At 36.9% G+C, this 21,675-nt stretch overlaps 1 protein-coding gene across 1 annotated transcript in view; it reads left to right on the plus strand.

Moving 5' to 3' along the window:
- The window catches only part of RBKS (ribokinase), a 72,816-nt gene that overhangs the window by 17,201 nt on the left and 33,940 nt on the right, over positions 1-21,675 (plus strand). Inside the window, exons 2-5 of the mRNA XM_068185530.1 lie at positions 2,695-2,827; positions 8,107-8,170; positions 10,908-10,970; positions 18,129-18,293. Of these exons, the coding sequence (XP_068041631.1) occupies positions 2,695-2,827; positions 8,107-8,170; positions 10,908-10,970; positions 18,129-18,293 (425 nt within the window). The remainder of the gene's footprint in view (positions 1-2,694; positions 2,828-8,106; positions 8,171-10,907; positions 10,971-18,128; positions 18,294-21,675) is intronic.

The raw sequence follows: 21,675 nt of genomic DNA on the forward strand, positions 1-21,675 counted from the left end.
TAAATATATATATATATATATATATATATATATATATATTTATATAAATATATATATATATATTTATATAAATATATGTGCGTGTGTATGTGTACACTTATTACCATAAGTGTTCAAAAATACACTTATTACCATATATATATATATATATATATATATATGGTAATAAGTGTATTTTTTTAAAGCTTTTGTGTTTTTATTGAAAATGGTTTAAACATTTCGCAACAAAATGTTCCTGGCTCTGAATCTCTGGAAATGAGTGCTATGAGCTGTATGTGTGACTCTTCGGGGGTTTATCTGTGGCCACCCACACAAAAGAAACCTGGTGACTGTGTATGCTATCCTAAAATCTGGTATGCTTTGCTAGTGAATGTCTCTGTTAGTGAGGCTGCATCCCTACCTGCATCTCTCTGGAAACTGTAACTACTGATGAAGCACAGACCTGTAACAACCCATTTAAAGCCAAAACCTTAATTTCTGCGAGTCTGGGACTTGTTTGACTTTGCTAGTTTCATTTTAGGTTTTTTTGACTTTCTAATGATCCTAAACCTTTGGACTGATGAAATTGAAAATTGGAGGGAGAAAAAAACGTTTGCTTTTTCCTGAGAATTTTCAGTAAATTAGGCTGTGTTCTGTCATTAGTTCTGTAAGATTCTGCAAACACCCATATACCCCAGAAGGTGCAGCATAAGCTAAAATAGTAATATACACATATTCTTCATATCCTTTCAAAAAACAATCTAGTGATTGCCTAGTGCAGAAGCATAGAATCCTAGAACATTCAGAGTTGAAAGGAACTTTAAAGATCATCCAGTCATAACCTCTTCTGCCATAAGCAGGGACATTTCCCATTAGACCTAGGCCTTATCCAACCTGGCCTTGAACGCTGCCAGGGCCAGGGCATTGCCAACCTCCCTGGGCAACTTGTCTCACCACCCCCACAGTGAATAATTTCTTGTAATATCTAACCTTTTATTCTGAATTGGAAGGCTGGCAATTTTCAAAGAGTCACAGAATAGTTGAAGTTAGAAGGGACCACAGTGGATCATTTTTTCCAATCTCCCTGCTCAAGCAGAGTCATCCTAGAGCACATGGCACATTGCATCCAAGCAGTTCTTGAATATCTCCAGTAAGGGAGACTTTCTGGGCTCAGTCACCCACACAGTAAATAAGTTCTTTCTTGTGTTCAGGTGACAATTTTCTGGGCATCAGTTTCTGCCCATTGCCTCCTCTCCTATTGCTCAGCACCACTGAGCAGAGCCCAACTCCATCCTCCTACTACTCTCCCTTCAGATACTGATAGACTTTGATGAGGTTCCCTCTCTGGCATCTTTTCTCCAGGCTAAACAGGCTCAGCTCCCTCAGCCTTTCCTCATACATGAGATGCTCCAGTCTCTTAATCATCTTTGTTACCCTCAGCCGGACCCGCTCCAGGGGCTCCATAGCTCTCTTGTCCTGAGGAGCCCAGAATTCAGTTTTTGAATTTTGAAGCTGCTGTGAGATTTATTGGTAAAATGATATTTTAAATTTATAAACAGAGCTGAAGATAATCTCTTCATCATTAGGTTGGATTCTTTTGCATTCTTTCAGTCTCCCATTCCACTTTCTATCCTGCAGACTTCTGAAACTGTCGGAGGTAACTGTTGTTGACTAAACAGATTGTTACTACATCATAGAATGCCTTCCCTCTCCATGCGTTGTGAACTTGTTTGTAGAGTAAGAGATTTAGAAATTATATTTTTAGGCCTTGCATCTAGAATGCATGGCTTGAGGAGGCAGAAATTTTGGTTATCTGAGTGTTGAAAATGCATCTTTGGGTTATGTATTTTAATAGAAATTACAAAAGTCAGGTAGTTTTTGCATTCTGAGAAGTTCTACCCTACAGTCTCGGTGTTTTTTTACGCTTTTCAACTTTTGTTTGAGATAGCAAAGCTTCTGGCAGGGTTAGCAAAACTGCAGTTTTGTTTTGTTTTTTTCCAAAATGGAAATGAAATCAGAATACACTCCTGATGGCTTTCAGCTTGTATTAGTGCATCTGGTTCTGGGCACCCATCCGCAGAAGGATGTAAATGTAATTGGACTGCATTCAAGGAAAAAACAAAATTCTAAGAAGTTGTAAAGCTTGATTTGTAAAAGAAAAACTTAAAAAAGAAATATGTTAAATATGTACAGTGTGCCTGCATGACAGCAGAGGAGGGGCAGGTTTTGGTAACTATTACAATTCTTAGGGGTGTGAATACCAACAGCGTGAAAAATTACTTAAGGATAGTTTAAGAAGGTATAATTACATGTAATGGAATTAAATGAACTATATGTGAACTTGAGCCTAATGTTACAGTAAAAAAACCCTATGAACAGTGAGACCTATAGATTCATGGTTTATCTGTATTGAGTTAGCATGGGGGAATCCCAGTCAGGGATCAGGTACAACTTCTTCTGGTACAACCTGAAACATGAACAAAAGAAATGCAGTCCTTCTCTTGAGGGGACAAGAAACTTGACTGGGTGGCATATAAGGAATAAACTTAAACTAGCGGGATGTGGAGTAGAACCCTAAAAGGTCTTTCAAATATTTTTTAGACTTATTGGCTGACTGTGTAGCCATTTAGGACTATAACGATGTAACTCTTATTTTGAAGATGCTTGTTATCTTAAGTCACTAATGCATGTAAGTATTGCTTTAAATTTCAATAGCCTTACTACACGATTGCCAAAAGCTGGAGAAACTATCATTGGACATAAGTTTTTTGTTGGTTTTGGTGGAAAAGGAGCCAACCAGTGTGTCCAGTCTGCTCGACTTGGGGCCAAGACCTCGCTGATCTGCAAGGTAAGCATTGACTTGCTCTTCAATGACAGCTGAACGGAATGTTTATGCAAATTCCAGTAAACCTTTCGGTCACTTACCAAAAAGCTTTTGGTATGTTTTTAGCTTTTTAAACTCTCTCTCTAATTCTCTTTTTCTTATTTCAGCTATAATTTTAAGCATGGAGGAGGCTGTTTAAGAACACTGCCAGAACCAAAGACTAGTTGGCTACAGATCTGACAGAAATTGCATGTAGAGAAGGATTGCAAAACTTAGGTTGATATACTATGGAAAAGAGAATTGGAAAGAGTTAGAAGTGTTTAAAATTTAAGAAATCTTGATTAGGCCTTCCTCTTTATGTTCCCCACTGTTACAGCGATCAGCACTTTGTTGATGGCATTCAGGTGCTAGAAGCTATGGTCGCTCTGAAATTTACTTTGTAGATTATTAAAAATCAGATACTCACAAGCCAGTGACAAATTTGAGAAGGAATGTAAAAGTGCTTTGAGGGTTGAATCATTATGTCATTACTTAAAGCGATCATTTCCAAATTCTAGCACCTTTGTGTGCTCTGGGATATTTTTGCCTACTTTTCTGAAACATCTGATGTACTGCAGCTCTAAAGACTTGTTCAAGGACCATTGGGCTGATTCAACTTGGCAGATGCTATATTCTTACAATGTTTTTCTTTTTGATTTTTGTCATTAAACATTATAAGTTTTGAGTGATCATTACTATGGTTAAGATCAAATTTTTTCTCTCTGTAGTCTTTATTGTCTATCCTATGCTAACTGTAGATGAAACTTCAAATTGACTGGACATACTTTGTTTTTTGCCATAGCTGGGGAGGATGTTAAATTTGTTGGATCATTGTCTGTCAAGGATGTTTTGAGAAGTACTGCAAACATCTTAAGGAAGCCTTCCTCACTGTTCTTTCAATTCAATATTTAGACTAAACAATGTTGGCTATAAATTTAAATTACACCTGGAAGCATTTCTGTGAGTTATTATCACTAGTTGTTCTACAGTGTGGGGTTGGGTTTTTTTGGCAATGTTTACACTTCTGTCATATTGTGTATATTTTCATCATCTTTGCATTCAAGAACGATCAGATTCAAGTACAAGATGAACTGACAGTGAATTACCTTCTAACATTTCCTGGTAAATGTTAAAGGGTTTTTTCCCATTGCAAGTGTGAATTTTGCTTTATTTTTTTTAATGGTCTAGCCCTTTGCTCAGTGCAATGGAAACATAAACATTCATAATAAAATTTAGTAGCTATTATATTTTCTAAGTACTTTTCAAAAACATATTTTTGTTATTTCAGTAAAACCCAGTCTTCTTTCTTTCTGTCTTTCCGTCTTTCTCTCTTTCCATCTTTCTGTCTCTCTGTCCGTCTGTCTCTTTCTCTTGTTTTCTCTTTCTTTCTGTTGTGTATTTGTTGGAGAAAATATTAGCATTTTCTATTTTTTTAATTTTGAAAGTTGTTATTTAGTTTTTAAAAATTGCACTTTATAGCCTCACAAAATACTATCTCATCTCATAGAAGTCTCATATACAGTCTTATATCTGCATAGGTTAATGAGATATAAAATTTCTTGCTTAATAAACTATGAAGAATCTGGCAATAATGAGCTTCTGCAATAAATTATTTTTACTGCAACAAGTAATCTGAAGTATTTGGTGGTTCTTTAAGCTGGATTGCCCCTCACACACATACTCTGTGCTCAGTTACATGTTTCTGTTTTGGTCATATTTCCTAACATTTTTTATCTAGTGTGGATGCAAAAATTACTTCTACAATCTGAAGTTCAGAAAATGGAATCAGTATTAATACTAAAGGGACATTCCATTAGAGTGTGGCATCCTCTTAGTACCAGTGTAATTTAGACAGAGGATGTCCTCAAGAAGACTGGAGATTGACGTCTCAGATCAAGTGACAAGGAATTCTTCATATCTCAGAGCTTTAAAACACAAGAGCCAGTGTTTGGTGAGGGTTTGAGAGAGAGAGAATTATAATGACTTACTGTTATGACTAGAGATGCCACAGAGTGCTGTGGAATTTAATGTAAAAATTGTAAAAAAATGTTTAAAAAATTGAGTTTCCGTAGTGGAAATGCAAACATTGTTCTGTTTCCTGCCTGGATGTCTCTGCAAGTGGGCACTGTTACTCTGAATTATTGATGTTTGTCACAGTAGCAGTCAATTCGCTCAGTCCTGTGAAATGATGTACTGATTGAATTGTTACAGAGAAATGAAAAGGATTCCTTTCAGAGTATTAAAGGATCTAAGCAAATAAAATAATTACTCGGGTTCATACAAGAACACTGTTGCAGTACTGAAAAAATAGCAGTGTTCTAGAGAGATTTCAAACTCCCCTAACTATTTTCTTTTTTTTTTTTTTGTCGTGACCAATCCTAAAAAAATCTGTTCAGCATCCTAGAATAAGATGGTGGAAGGATGTTGGTCTGAAAGACATTGTATGTGCGGAAAAAGGTCCTACTTCTGACAATTTGGAATGATCTTTACTGGACATTGCTGATATTGCATGTACTAAATTCTGTTTAAGCCATGGCTGCATTTGTTTCCTACCTAGAAACAGGAAGTGTTGTATTACCATGTTGTGTAGTCTTTTTAAATTATCCATAAGCCAAATTTAAGTTAAAGTGCTATAGGCTAAATTCTCACTTCATTGCATGAATATAGCTGTATCTCAGATGCAGGACAGAGTATGATGGGTATCTGCAGTTGCTTTTTCCTTTTGTATTACTGTCTTATGCTTGTCTTTAGTACCTGTATAATTCCCTAATGATAAAAAAGAGTAAACACTTGAAATAAAAAACAATATATAAAATAAATAAAAAATTATCAAGAGGTACATGCTTTTTGTTGTTCAGGTACAGATGAGTTTGATTCTTAAGCTGCTAGAATTCTAATTGCTATGATGCCAGCCAGTTCCCTAGCTCCATGTGGAAAACATGATCATAAGCAGGGCAAACCCAGACTGAAAAATACTGATGTAATTCCACTTATTTTGTAATATTATGTAAACTGCATGACAATAATGCTTGTACAAATGGCTTTTGTTGTTAAGAATTGAAGAAAGAAGAAATGCTGTTTCAGCTCTTAACAGTGTTCTGTGGTCTGCAGGCTGAGACATCTATTTTTCTGTTTATCCAGTAGTCCATCTAGCAGAGTCTGTGCAAAAGCAGAAAATATTTAAAACAATGTTATATAATTTGACATGGTCAGTAAATATGCCTTTAATCTAAACTGAGTCTAATGCCCAATACTCTTGTCTTCCTTGGGGGTAAAGCCTGAATGGAAAAATAAAGTCTTTCAAATGCACTAGGATTAACTGGGTTGGATACTGATGAACTAACATGGAAAAAAGTCTCCAGAGGAAAGACCTCCATGGACCCCCCTCGGAGGGCTTCCCTCCAGCACTGAGATGTCCTGCTGCGAGTGAAAGTACCATGGCTGATCTCAGCTGTTTTGACAGTTGAAAAGTAAGGAATGCCTGTGTGTCAGTCATGCAGGATCCAGAGTTGAAGGAAGGAAGTTTCAGCTGAGCTTTTGGAAGATGGTTATGAAATATTTTGTTGCTGAATTACCTGAGCAGATTGTGAGTTTTGTTGTAGAAGAATCATAGTAGCAAGGGAGGGAGAAAGTGTTACCATCAGACTGAAGGTATTCCAGAGCACAGTTTTTAGGGTGCAGAGGTGAGCACAGCTCAGGTTTAAATTGCAGATGGCTGCAGTTATCCCGTCTAAAGCAGTCAGAAGAAGCAGCTCCTGACAACCCACCCTGTCTGGCAAACTGGGAATAGTCAGAAGTACAAATATACTCAAATATGAAAACAATGACTAACACAGTGACCCAAGAAAATTTTGGGTTGTTTGGGATTTTTTTCCATGTACTAGACCAATGTTCCATCTGGTTAGACTATTCTGACTTAATTGATGTCCTCCTTTGCTGAAAGACCAGGACTATCCTTAATAATGCTTTAGAAAAAAAAAACTTACAGATGTTGTAGGAAATTGAAGTTTCAAATTGTGGTTATGCAATCAAATATGTGAGGAGAAGCATCATCCAAATTAAATTTTAGAATTCTGAATCAAAGTGTGTGATTCTTGTGATCACTAGCTGGTACTCAGGCCTTCTCCAAGCTTTCTGAAGGACTGAACTCTTAAATAGACAAATGTCTAACAACAGCCAGTAGAGGCAGCTGCTTTGTGCCTCTAGTAACTGAAGTACACCATTAGCTATGTAGTGCTGTTTTATGAGAAGATGGATAATTGGTTAGGACTCCTCTAGACCCATAACCAGGATCTCAATTTGGCTTCTAATTTGAAAGATGTTTCTTTTTTCCTCTTGCAAAAATGCTTTCTCTAGCATTAGTTAGTCTTTGACACTGCTTGGATACAGAGCTCACTCTTGGAATTGGGAACACATGCTATGCATGCTGAAGACAGGCTAAGTGTGGTGACTCAAAAGCTTTGTTGGCTTTATAAATATATTTTAAATGCTCGCATGATATTAAGCAAATTAAACTATTTTTTTCTCCATGTACCTCATCTCCTTTGTTCAGCTTGTATAATGCAACAAAAAGAAATTTATATTAGTTTGAATAAACTGCAAGCAGAATTGTTTTCAGCTAAAAAGATTAATGGAACTGAAATTACAAACTTTTTAAGTTGTTATTAAAAAAACAATACACCATAGCTTGACTCCCTAACTCAACTTGATCTGCTGTTGCTGGATAATGCAAACAAAACATTTCTAAACAGTACATTTAGAACTGAGAATTGCAGAAATTAGTAATGCTGTGTTTATCATTGCTTTCTGTCCCATAGACACAGTTTGGTATTTTTCCACCAAGGAAACTTGAGGTAAAAAATTCAAAATACAAACTGCAATTAAGAAGGACACCACAATTAATGTCAATGCTTTCAATTCAATGCTGAAAAATTCAGTACATGTCCAGATTTAAAAACCCCAGAAGTTTCAGTGTCAAAGGAGCACAGGGATTGTACAAGGATGAAACTTGAATATTGCAACATGGGTGTTTGTTATAGAGCAGGAGAAAACTGCAGAACACTGTTCTTATTGTCTGCTAATACTATTAATACATTTTTACCGTTATTTCTTATTTTATTATTTGTTGATTAATAAGGCAAAGGGCTTCTAAAGACTAAAGGTGTTGTATTTAAATTATAGTAGAACATTTCATTGTCTAAAGATGGTCTATTTATCCTCTCACCTTTGTGTAAAGAAAACCCATTACTTTATCTTTTGTATAGGTTGGGAGTGATTCCTTTGGCAATGATTATGTTGATAATTTGAAGAAGAATGGTATTTCTACAGGTAAAATTTTACTTTAAATGTTTTGTATTATTTTTGAACTTCAAAACCTGGTGGTGGAGGATTTATTATTGTTTTACCTTATTAGATATGTTTTACCATTCAGAACTATGAATAACTGTTTTGGTGTAGCTAGCAGGAATGAATATGAAAGAGAATATGGGGACTCCTGAAATCAGCTGTACCACTAAAAATAAAATGTAGTGTTATTGCGTCTAAATCTCAGATGATTGCATCATTGCAAGTCACTTGAAGATAATTTGTTGTTATGCAATTGTTTAGTCTGGCATTAATTATAATAATGCCTAGTGAGAAATTGAAAAATTCATTCTGATTACTCATTCTCAACTTCACATTGTCAGAGGAGGGATGGAGTGGAAATTCAATGGTAAATGCAGTACATTTCACCTTTGCTTTGTGAACCGACCCATGCAGTCATTTTAGAGACTGCAGCTGATGTTAGCACACATGCACACAAAAATCAATGTTAAAAGGCTTTCAGAAAAAGGGAAAATTAGGCATCCACAATATTCTATTATCTTTTACCTTTGTAAAACCAATTCCCTCTCTACTGAGCGCTGCTTAACTATATGATCACTTTTTTGTCTACACTACTCTTGTCTCCTTTGGGGTGGACAAGGATGGACAGATGTAATCACTCAGTGGCAATTCAATATTCTGTTTATCTCTTCTGTTTAATGTGCAACCACAGCTTTATCTACTGCCTTATTCAAGTCCTGCCTTAAAGACAAAACTATCAGTATCTTGTGGGCTTTTTTATTATGTTTATCAGTGTAGCATCTAAATATTTCACAAATGTATATATAGGTTTACTCATTGTGTATCTTTCAAATGAGGCAAGAAACCAAGCAAGGAAACAGTGAAAGCATGAAAGCATGAAAACAGTGTCTGTTAGTGTACAGCTCTGAATGTCTCCAAAGCATGCCTAACTCGTGTCTGATCGTCTAAATGATGCAATTATAATGCATACCACTTAATGAAAATGCATATGACACAAAGAACCTTAATGTTTTCTGGTTTAAATTATTAATCTTGCAATCTTAACATAATTTTTTAAATAATCTTTATAGCAACAAAAGAAAAGTGTAGGAAAATATTCAGAAATTCCATCATATCGCAGTTCATTGATACTTAGGTAGATCAGTTGAAGGGCTGGAATGTTTAGGTCCAAGGTCCCAATTTCTGCTGATTGAGTTAAAAATATTTCAGAATTGTGTTTGATTGCCAATCCCTCCATTGATCAGCCCTGGAGAAAAGTAAGATGTACTCCTGGTGAGGTTGATCCAGGATCTGGAGGCAAGGGTGATTCAGTGTGCTCAGAGCTTTTTCTCAAGATGGTCTTATTTCAGCCATAGGCTTTTTTGTACTGGTTTAATAATCTTCTAGCATATCTTTGTTGTTGTACATAAGGATACTGGGTACTGGATGAAAATCCTTGGCGTAATACCAGTTCTGCCAGCTCTCATAACTTGAGTCCTTGTTGTATGTCTTCATGTTGCTCTTCTGTTTCCTAGCATATCAGCATACCCCTCTTCTTTCCAATTCCAGTCTGTTTTGTAATTTTCCCCTTTCCCTGTCTTCTTGTCTTCCACAACCAACCAGCTGCCAGTGCTGCTCAGACCATTTAGATCTTTATTGATCTGTTGTTCCTTTTCCCACATTTGAACTGGGCAATTTGCTGCTCATGCTGCAAGAGCATTGAGAGTACAGAAGACACACATTCTTTGCTTTCAGTTCCAGTGTGCAGACAGAATTCATGGTGAAAAGAAGCTGCAATTGCAAGGGAAGTCCTGCTCTAACCCTGGTAACTGAGCTAGACAAGGGTACCTCCAGGGCAAGTACCTGCAAGACTTCAGCAAAACCAGATGAGCATGATGTAAGGTGTTTTTTCTGCCTTCTTCAAATTGGAGCAGATTGTTAAACTGGCCACAAAGGCATATATTGAGAAAGAAGCCCACTTTTGCCCAGCATTAAATCCATGTTCTACAATGTTAGAACACCAGAGCTCCTTAAACAAAAGGTCACCAGAATTTGTCTCAAATTGAATAGTAGATTTTTTTCAAATACAGTTTGTGGAAAAGAAAAAAGAAACCCTCAACTTTTTGGTCAGTTTTCTGCTACAGTGCTACTAGTTTCTACTACCAATTTCCTATCATTGGTTGGTATTTGACAAATTGGCTGTCAGCTGAAAACAGGTTCTTATAGTAGGAAACATGGAACAATCTTTCTAACAGACAGTGCTGCCAGCATCATGTTAATTTCTCTGAATAATAGTCCAAAGAGGATACATATAACCCCACCACTTCCGTCATTGCATTAGTTAATATTGCTGCTGAAATGCAAATCTACATAGAATGAGATGCTGGTTTGTTTTAGTATTTTTGTTTTTCTTTAACCTTGATTCTATTGTTTCATTGGATAAAAAAAATATTTTCAAGCAGGAGTAGAGTGCTTGAGAAGACTGTATAAATAACATGCTTTCTCTAATGCAGAGATGTAGCCAAATTAAAGAATGTTGGACTCTTTTGTTTTGAGGGTGTAAATTAACACTTGTTGTTAGTTTCTCTGGCACTGTTGCACATGCAAGAGTAATTAGCATTTTTAAATTGCTGGAGGTTATGGGTTCATTTTAGATTTAATTCAATTAAACTGCATCACATGCTATTGGCTGAAAGTAATGTATTGAACTAGTGCATGCTCTAACTTTTCCCTTTCTTAGCATTTATAGGTCAAACTACAGATGCTGCTACTGGAACTGCTTCAATAATTGTCAACAGTGAAGGTACATATTTCTGCTCTGAATTGTCCTCTTTGTTCTGCCTTTACAGCCATAAAAGAAACCTTTGCCTTATCACTGTTAATTGTGGATTTTTTTTTCTACCTTTTTCTTTTTTTTTCAAGACTTTATTCACACTTCATTGCACTTCTATTTATTGCAGGCAATGTAGAATTAGGTACCTAAAAGCAGCAGAATCTGATACTTAAATTAGCAGTGTGATAGCCATATTTCAATCAGCCAGCTGAGCTATCTTGTTTCATATTCCTGAACATGCAGTGTATTAGAAGGTTAAAGCTCTCATTTTCCACTAGAAATTACCCAGCACTTTTACTGTAGAATCATTTAGGTAGAAAAAGACCTTTTATGATTGTGGAGTCCAACCATTAACCCATAAGTGCCAAGTCTACCTAAAGTGCCACATCTACATGTCTTTTCAATACCTCTAGGGTTGGTAGCTAAGCCACTACTCTGTGCATCCTATTCCAGTGCTTGACAACCCTTTTAGCGAAGAAATTTTTCCTAATATTCAATCTAAGTCTCCCCTGGTATAACTTGAGGCCATTTCCTCTGGTCCTGTGAGGAAAAGGTTTACCTCGTCAGGACACCAAATGAGTCATTATGCTCTCAATCAGGAAAAGGACTTGTCCTCAGTTTAAGTAGAAATATTTCCGTAGATCTTGTAATTTTACCACAAATCTTGATTTCAAATTGCATCTGCAGTGATGAGTACACATTAAAATGGCTTTTTTTTTCATGTTAGTTTTCCTTAGCCTATGCCTTCGCTGTTATTTTGCAGGGGAAGAAATAAAGATTTGGCTTGTTTTCATATTCTTTGTCAAGACTGCTAAACTATCCTCAGAAAACTTTATATCTTTTCCTCAAGCATAATTTAATCAGCCAGCTGATCAACCTAGTTTTATATTGTCCTGAACACACAGTATATGACAAGGTTAAAGCTCTCCTTTCCTACTATGACTTACCCATCACTTTTACTATAGAATCATTTAGGTTGAAAAAGACCTTTAAGATCGAGTCCAACCATTAACCCAGAACTGCTAAGTCCCCCACTGAACCATCTGTCTAAGTGACACATCTACATGTCTTTTCAAGCTATTTCCTCAAGCTATTGAGAGCCCTTAAAAGAAGTGTGTCTGGATCAAAATATAGAGCTCAGGACTGATAATGTTTATGCACACATAACAAATTAAGTGTGATTGGATTAGTTCACTTCTGGAGTTGCTAAGAGGCTTCATTTGAGCAGTTACCACAGCTTAGCTGACACATCAACTTACCAAGCTTCTATGTAACCTGATGGTTGTACATTGGGCTACAGCTCAAAATGGGAAAGGAAACATAACTATTTACTCACGCATCCAAACTGGGAAGGAACTGTGACTAAAGGCAAGCCTAAACAGGAATATTCAGGAAAATTAGGCAAATTAGTTGGAGATGTGAGTTTAATTTTCCCTAAGTAAGATTAATCCAAGCCTTGCATGACAGCTCTAACTCAGAAATAAGGTAACACTAATACATTGGATAACCTGGATACTTGCCTGTTAACTTTGACCTCCTTTTCTGGGTTTGGATTAGCAGGTAGATTACACAGCAACTCTTGACATTTTTTATACTGCCTACAGTCACTATGGCCATTGTAAACAGGAGGGACAGTGGGAATCCAGTATTGCTCCTGGGCCTCACTGTTCTGTACATGTCTTGCACTAGGTTTGCTGTCCAGACTAGTTGAATAAGAACCAGTTTTATAATTTCGTAATTCATATGCATGGCCAGCTAAGAGAAAAACAGTCTAAACTTGAATGAACAGAGGATGACCTGTTAAAATTTTACCACCAAGAATTTTTTGAAGGATAAGATAAAACAATCTTGTGGATATAAAACCTTTATTAGCACCAGGAAAGAGAAATGGATGTTTTGGGCCACAAGGTTCACAGTGGGCTATCTTACATGTTAGTGTCAGTGTGAAGGGTATATGACAGTCTTGCGATTCACATAGTGACATGAATAGTTATGTAGTTTGTGCCTCTGAGTAACTGAAAAATCATATGCTAAGTTAACACTGGCCTCAAATTTAATTTAAAATCTAGTAGAAGAGCAAACCTGGTCAGAACTATGCTCTAAAGCAAACAGATGCACAGAATTGGTAATGGTTCTTGTTGTTACTTCTCTCAAAAACCATCTGGCGCCTGAATTGAGTAAATTGCAGTGAAATAGCAGTACTTATGTGCTTTGCTGTTGCAAGAGACATTTTCTCTTTTTCTCTGTAGAAACCTGGCTGATTTGACCTAAGCAGGCTTTACAGCAGTTTTCAAATGGCTTGTCTACACATGCATGTTTTACTGCAGTGGCTGTGCTGGCATAGCTGAAACACCACAGCACTCAATTGACCGATGTAAAGTAGTTTCTGCTAGTTCAAATTATACCTGAAAGAGAAGCATTTGAAATTAGGGTTGGTGATGCTGTTTTGTGTTAAGATGAGGAACAAATAAAAACCATAGCTATCATCTCTTTAAATTAACAAGTTTTCATTGCTGTATTGTTACACACCTAACCTACCCTTCTTACCAATTCTTTACACATACTGATACTTGGGGAAAATACCAACTCAAACCAGCTGAGAAAAATCACAGGGAGAAGTAGGAGATGTAAAAGTAAAGGGTATATCATGCTGTGATGTATGAGTGAAGGCAGAGCAAAGAAAAGATGTAGAAATCAGAGTCAGATGAGGCTGTGAAGTAAATTGTCCCTGATGTTACCTCTGTCTAACTGGCACTGCAGAATTTCTTGGAAGTTTTTGACTGGTTACTGAATTGCACAAGTATAACTCACCCACTATTGTAATTGGCAAAGTGCTGAAAATTGGAAAATATCAGGCACATTTGATACTCTTGAAGTTGATTATATTCTGGGACAATACAGTATAGTTTCAATAAAAGGTAGAGAGGTTCAATATCTGTTTTAATGCAGAATGGTAGAGAGATGTTTAATGAGTTTATAGAGCTGCACTGAAAAATGTGCAGCCCAGAGATGCTGCAAAGACCTCTGCGCTGGTCTCAGCTGTGCAGAAATATTTCTTGGATCTTGTGTTTGTTTCAGTTGTTCTCTTTTATGCTGCTGCCTTTTCAGAAAGTTTTGATTTGACTAAACAGAACTATACCAGTACCCTGTATATCCAAATCTGTACTTTCTCTCTTAAGGATAAAAGCTGGTACATCCAGCTGCTTTTCTTAACACATTTTCTTTGAGGTGCATCACAAACCCAAGGTTTTGTTTCCCCTTTCAGTCTGCCTTCTTGTCACTAGCTCTGTCACTTAGCACACCTTCTGCTAGCAATATGATATTGGATGGCAAGAGCTCCATAAAGTGATGATGAGTTGTACTTTTACACACACATGTAGAGAGGGAAAAACCCTCTTTGTGGATAATTTTTTACATGATTACCTCTGAAGGTTATTGCAGCTTTGTCCATATCTGGTACTGACTGTTGATGGTGCCACTATGTTGGCCTAACTGGACTAGAGGTTTTAACAAGTCTGACAACATTCATATTCATATTCCTATATATATATATATATTCCTATGTATATATATATTCCTATGTATTCCTTCATATACATGTTCCTATGTATATGCCAGTGGAGGCACAACAGAGTTTGGCAAGTAATTTTTAAAATTCTCTTGATTATTGCAAGTTAGGACTTGAAGCTCACCTACACACACCACTGCATGATAACCCTCACTTGAGACAGGCATTGTGCTGACTTTATGATAAAGTTATTAATCATTCATGAACAGTGAATAGACATTATTTTGTAAGTTGAGTGTACCTTCAGTACCAAAGCACTACTAGTAAAAAAAACATTCAAAATATATATTTAGGTAAGGCTAAGTAAACAAGGCAAACTTAGAATACATATGCTAACTTCTTTGTATTATACTTTCCGTAGAGGAAAATCTTTGGTTTGAACCTTCAGGTTTATGAAGAAATGTCACCTGAATTTTAAAAACTTTCTACATATTGACTTTCTTCATTAAGTTGAATGTTTTATGTGCAAGGCTCTTCAATATTTCTAACAAGTGGTTGTCTAGAAATTATGATACCATAACACACCCCAAACCCACCCTCATAATCATGAACTATGTGATTTGGCAGCACATGTTTTTCTTGTAACATTCTTTTCTGATCACAAATATAATTTTCTTCTGTGTGAATTATTAAGCACAAGCTCTGCAGCTATTGTTATAATTACACTGTTTGATCTGTTTGATATTTTGATTCATTCTAAGCACTACGGATGGTTTTTAGGTTTGTCATCACATTTTAAAGATATTTATTGCACTGTGGCATTTACTGGTTTGACATTTGATTTTTCCACTGGCACTTCTCATCTGGTGTCATCTATAAGATGACCCATGTCAAAAAAGGTCTGGCTTGAGTTATCCATCTTTCTAAGAACTGGCAGTAGCAGTTTTAGAAGCCCAACTTAGGGCAGTTTTTATGTATGCAGCATTCATCCTGACGGGACCCAGTCCCCATCTGGTGTAAGCCTGTGCAAGCTTATCAGTTTCATTTAGCTGTTACAGCTTATAGCAAGTGTGAAAATGGCCCTTAATATTCTAGCTGATGTCTGCAATACTCAAAGTTATATAGATGTTCCCATCAAAACGAATATTTTTAGTCTAAGAAAAGAGATTTTAGAATTAACAGTAATGCAATAAATACATTATTCTCATTCTTGGTGTGGGTAATGTTTTACCTCACTGGAGTAGTTTTAGAAGTTAGGTCTACAGTTTAAGGCTTCACCCAGGGTTAACAGAGGTACATAGACTTTTCTGGGCAATAATTTATCTCCTCCTCAAACAGATATCTAAAATATGTAAGACTAAATAAACCTCTGAAAATATTTGTCTCTTCTCCTTGTTGAAGGAACATGGAAAAACTATTTTTAGAAAATAGTTTTCTTAGAGTTTTCTAGTGTGTAGGATTTTTTTAACTTAAAAAATTATTTAATGTTGGACAAGATGAATCTCACCCCTCTTTGCCATCTGTCTTTAACTCTGTTGTCCCTGATGCTGAATTCCCATCTGACTTCCCTGGCAAGAAATAATTTCTTTCAACAAAATGGTTGCTGTTAATACAAAATTTTGTATTAATTGTGAGTGCATGGGTCCAGATTCTGCCTTCATGCACCCTGGTGCAAGTTTGTGGTGACTGCTATCATTCAGCAAGTGTGGTATATATAGCTAAGAACAGAATGGAGGGGGGGTGCTCCCTACAGCTTGGGTTTAATCTGTCTGGACTGTTGCACCACAGTAGGTACTGCATTTCCCTGGCAGGTTTGAAAGCAGACTCTAAGTCTCTGACCTTTTGTAGTTACAAAGAAAATCTTCAGACTGTGATCCAGAGTAGCACGGTCTATCTTGAATTTATACATACAGGTTTAAGCAAACAGCCCCCCTTACTGCCTTGGGCCATTAGCTCCAAAGTCTGATAATAATATACATGTCAGTACAGCTAAATAGTTCAGCAAGATAATGCAGCAAGACATGTGAATAAAGTCTGAGACTCTAGGAAGCACAGGGGCCAGGCAGAAATGAGAGAGATTCTTGTTCCACTGATTTCCTGTCTTTTACTGCTTGCACTGCTGCATCCTAAAGCTATCAAAATATGCCTGGCAAAATAGGCACAATTTGCCTTTGAATGTTTCCCCAACGGGATCCAGATATCTTTGGTAACATTTATGAGTTGCAGAAGGATTTTTTGTTTTGTTTTCTTTTGATTTTTATCCAAGATGCCCATCATTGTCTGTTGAAAAGCAGGGCGTTGGCTTTTAAGTGCTGAGGTTTTGCTTTTCATATGCAGCTGTTCTGTACCAAACCATTGGCAGTGGAATTGCTTTGGAAAGCTTGGGTCCCTCCCTCTGAGATCACTATATTATTCTTTCCATTGTCCTGCTTTCTTTTTGGAATGTATTTAGGGAGAGAAATTTTGCACGTTCTTAGTCAAAAGACTTTGAACTCACATTCAAGAAAAATAATGTATTTAAAATTATAAATACTTATTTGCAAAGTAATTCAGTTCATTACAGAATTGGTAGCCTTTAATGATTGGCAGTCCTTAAAGGAATCTTCAGCGAGGGCGGGCTGAGCCTCTAAATCAAGGAACAAGTGACTTATTGAAGTTAATACCTGAGTGATTAATAATAAATTTTAATTTGAAGGCACCCATGCCTGAAGGTCTCTAAGTGTTGTCATAGAGATTAAAAAAAGAAAGAAATTGCAATAAAAGAAGGTGATTTGTATGTCTGAAGAAAAATAAAAGAATATTTGGAACCCACGTAAATGAACCTCACCTAACTGTAAAACAAACTACAAGAATAAAAAGGATCTTAGATGTGCTTTGAGACACTGTCATGCTTCCACATGCACAGCTTTGTTTAGACCATTCCTCTGGCCACCTCTAAGAGCAGAAGAAGCTGTTGCCCACCTTCTTTACTCACTTCTGATACAACCTTTCTAAGACACAGGCATCACCTTTCTGGGCTTTGGTGACAAGCTGGTTCTGGCTTTCATGATGATTAGGAGCCCTAACTTGAAATGTCTCAGGTAAATGGTGTAAGCCTGCTTCTCTGAAATCTAAAGAACATGCATAATTTTCTTAGCTGTGTGAAATACTTTTTGTTGCAAGCTGATGGGAAAATTAAAAATTTTATGCCATTTTTGGCATATGAATTCAGTAATTACATTGATGCTTTTCTCTTCAAAATGCTACTGGAATATTTTAGGAATATGCAAATATCACCCTCAGCGTGTATCCACCATCTCCACTGTGATTAGTGCAGTGCTTCTTTTGAGTTCACAGAAGACACTAAAATAAGACTGGGGAATGCCCATATATGATTTTCCCCAAAGGAATTTATATTGTGTTTATTGTGCAGTGTTAGTTCATTAGTACATCAATCTTCTTTATTATCCTCTGAAATATTTGTGTATTTGAAAATGTCAGCAATGCATACAATTTTAATGGGGTTTTTTGGGAAGTAAATTGAAATACTCATCTGAAATATACTGTAAAAAGTGCAAGGAATTGTTTTACATACTTTATTGTCAAAGTTAAAGTAAAAAAACACAATATCTTCTCTTTAGGACAGAATGTTATTGTCATAGTCCCAGGAGCCAACCTACTTTTAAATTTTGAAGACCTGAAGAGGGCTTCTGATGTCATCTGTAAAGCCAAAGTGGTTGTTTGCCAGCTAGAAATAACCCCTGCTGTTTCTCTTGAAGCTCTGAAAATGGCACGGGCCAGTGGAGGTAATTTAACAGAAGCCATTTTCTCTCTTTCATTTGTGCTACATGAAAAATACTCTTTATCATGCTTTCTAAATAAAGATCTTGTAGTTAATTCTGGTTTCTGTCATATTAGTTTTATTTAGAATTGAAACAATAGCCAACAAATTCATGCTATGCTAATGAGAATTAAATTAACTTTAAAAAATTTGCATTGTTTACCTTGGATAGCAAATAAACTCATACCCTTATAATCTCCCTGTATATGTCTGGTGCTGCCTTTCCTTCTGTTTTCGTGCTGTGACTAAAAACAGTGTAATGTTGGTAGGTCAGGAGCTATGGGCCTGACTCTGCTATGATTCCACAGCAGAACAGGCATAATGACTGCAAGTCAGAACAGTTCCGCACACAGGAAAGTGAATGAAATTACTTCAAAAACAGACTTATGCCCTTGTTCTCCCAGCATAGCAGTAGGTATGGCTGTGTTTTTTTTGTATAGTAGTTGACGTCCTTAAAATAAAAAAAATAAAAAAAAAAAAGCTTTTTCTTCCTAACCAAAATTCTTCTGTGACTGGGCATGACGCCATTGCATAGACACAGTCAGGGTCTGTGAAATTATTAGAAAATTGTTTCTGTACAGTACTTTTAAATGTAGGGCATTGTTCCTTCAGTGTAGCATATATGTAGATGAAAGCTGATATTTTGCTTGAACAGGATGGGGTTTCATTACCAACATAACATTTTTGTTGTTTAAGTGCCTGTAATGCTTTCAGTTACTCAAGCACAATTACCACACTATTTGAACGCTAAGTAAATAATTATGCAAGAGAGGCATCTATATGAGATTTAAAAAAATGTTCTTCCCTTCTATCCAGAAGATCATCCTGGGAGGAGACAGCTCATAGCATAGTCAGTCATGCAGCAGATCAGGGATGCAACTGGGATCAGAACTTACTGTTTTCTTGAAGCTGGGCCCAGGCTAGCTCCAGTAGATCATGGCACACTGGAATTGTAGGCTCTCCAGTTCACCTCTGCACCATGACCTGTTGTGCACCTGTTGCAATATATTTTTGTCATTACATTTTATGAAAAAGGATAGCAGCATTTTTAATCTTCTGGTTAATTGTCGCCGTAGAGCAGGACGGTAACAAGAAGACTCCAAGTCAAAGGCTAGAGAATGAACTCTGATTTATTTCAAATGCACCGCTCTATATATAGAGAACATCATGCAGACCAATTTCATTGGTCTTAGAGTAAAAACATCTCACACCATTGGTGTGCAGTGAATGACGCATGGTGGCAGAACATATCTATAAACAATGTGAACAACAAGATAGATTAGAGAATTCTTTACATTCTTTCCCAACTGTCTCCCAGGCTCTCACCTGGTTAGAAAACCCTCTCTTTTTCTCTCTGACTGAACTGAGACTATCCACAGTTAATGGATTCTAGTTGAATTGTTAATCAATATTCATGACTTATTTTGTCCATTTCTAACTCTATGAACAGTTTTGGCAAGATACTTCACACTTTTGTCACCCTCCTATGGCAAGATGCCAGCCTGTGACAGAAGAAAAGACAAGATTTTTTAAAAGCAATTGAGAAAAATTCAAACCTGATACACAGAACAGACATGCAATCACTTAGCAACTGTAGACAGCACAATATATCAAGAAAAGATAGTACTTAACTGTGGGCCAGCTGTAGTTCTGTGCTGTCAGTGTGTTGTCATTGTGCAGCTCTTCTGTCAGGGAACTTTGGTTGCTTCTGCTTTAAAACAATAAGCTACACATGTTCAAATGTCATGTGCCATTAAATCTAAGTAAACAGCTGAGTTTGTAGCATTGTAAAAACCTATCTGTAGCCAACAGTAAATTGTTAATGCAATTTCTCTTCTTTTAGCTTGCAATACCCTCATGTATTATGTGGCACTTCATGTTAGAATGTTCACTTGACTGTTTTTGTGTAAAACAGACCCATACCCAGATGCCTCAAACCTCTGTTTGAATGAGGGTTTTTTGCTAGTTTTTCTTCATTCTTACTGAAAGAAATAAACAAGAGAGAAAGAATATGGAGACAGAGGCAAGAACTCTTTGCTTCTCTTCAGTGAAGGTCATCTGGATCTCTAAGCTGGAGGGGGACATCTCATCATGTCATGTACATGTCATGACATCCTCTCATTGTGGCACTGGTTATTCATTATTCTTGTAACAATCATGGAAGGAAGGGGAGGGAGGGAGGGAGGGAGGGAGGGAGGGAGGGAGGGAGGAAGGAAGGAAGGAAGGAAGGAAGGAAGGAAGGAAGGAAGGAAGGAAGGAAGGAAGGAAGGAAGGAAGGAAGGAAGGAAGGAAGGAAGGAAGGAAGGAAGGAAGGAAGGAAGGAAGGAAGGAAGGAAGGAAGGAAGGAAGGAAGGAAGGAAGGAAGGAAGGAAGGAAGGAAGGAAGGAAGGAAGGAAGGAAGGAAGGAAGGAAGGAAGGAAGGAAGGAAGGAAGGAAGGAAGGAAGGAAAGTTGTGAACAACTATATGAAGTAGATATAAACTGTAGTGGAAATCTGACTGGACAATTAAAGGTAGTTAGTGGTCAATGGTGAGAAACTGCTGCTGCCTCCAAAAGTCTGGTTTTGGACTTCTCTAATGACAGACTCCATAAAAGATGGCTGATAATGCCAAGCATATTAATACTGTCATGAAAAATGATCTGGAAGCACCCTCAGTTAAAGGTTCTATGTCACTTGCAAGAAACAGATCTATTTTTTGGATGCTTCAAGCTTTTAATCTTGGGCTACAATTTATCATAACAGCTATTTGTCTGTGGTTAAACTCTTCATGATTTCTGACAAAGCACTGTGGTCACAGAAACCAGTCAATGGAAAATGCCTCCCACCCTACCCTAGCTTTTGAATTATGAATATCAGTTACCTTAAAATTTACTTAAGACTTGATAGCAAGGGAACTTTCTTTTAAAGATAAGCCTTCACAACAGTATGGAAACCTGCATTATTGACCTCTGGAAAATAAGTACCTTTCACAGAGACATCAGAAAATTGTTAAGAGCTTCACAGCTAGCTTCCCCTGAGCATCTGTCCATACAAGCACTTGTCCATTTGGGCAGCATGACTTCCAGTGTAATTCCTGAATCTGGTTTTAGGCAACTTCTTTTATATTGTTAAGGATCTGTTGTAGGCCCAGGAAGCACGGAGCAGGAGCTTGCTCAATTTCAATACAGAAGAGACAAAGCTAGATGGGAATGCTGGTGATGGAGAGTTGATTTCAGGCAAAGGAAATGTAGGAGAGATTTACTTGATTTTTGGGGGTGGCAGAGGAAGAAAGAAAGAAAGGAGAAGCTGAAAAAGGAACAAAATTGGAACAGAGATAAGGATTTGTTGAATAGAGATTGGAAGATGGA

This window comes from Anomalospiza imberbis, chromosome 3, assembly GCF_031753505.1.
Source record: "Anomalospiza imberbis isolate Cuckoo-Finch-1a 21T00152 chromosome 3, ASM3175350v1, whole genome shotgun sequence".
Classification (NCBI taxonomy): Eukaryota; Metazoa; Chordata; class Aves; order Passeriformes; family Viduidae; genus Anomalospiza; species Anomalospiza imberbis.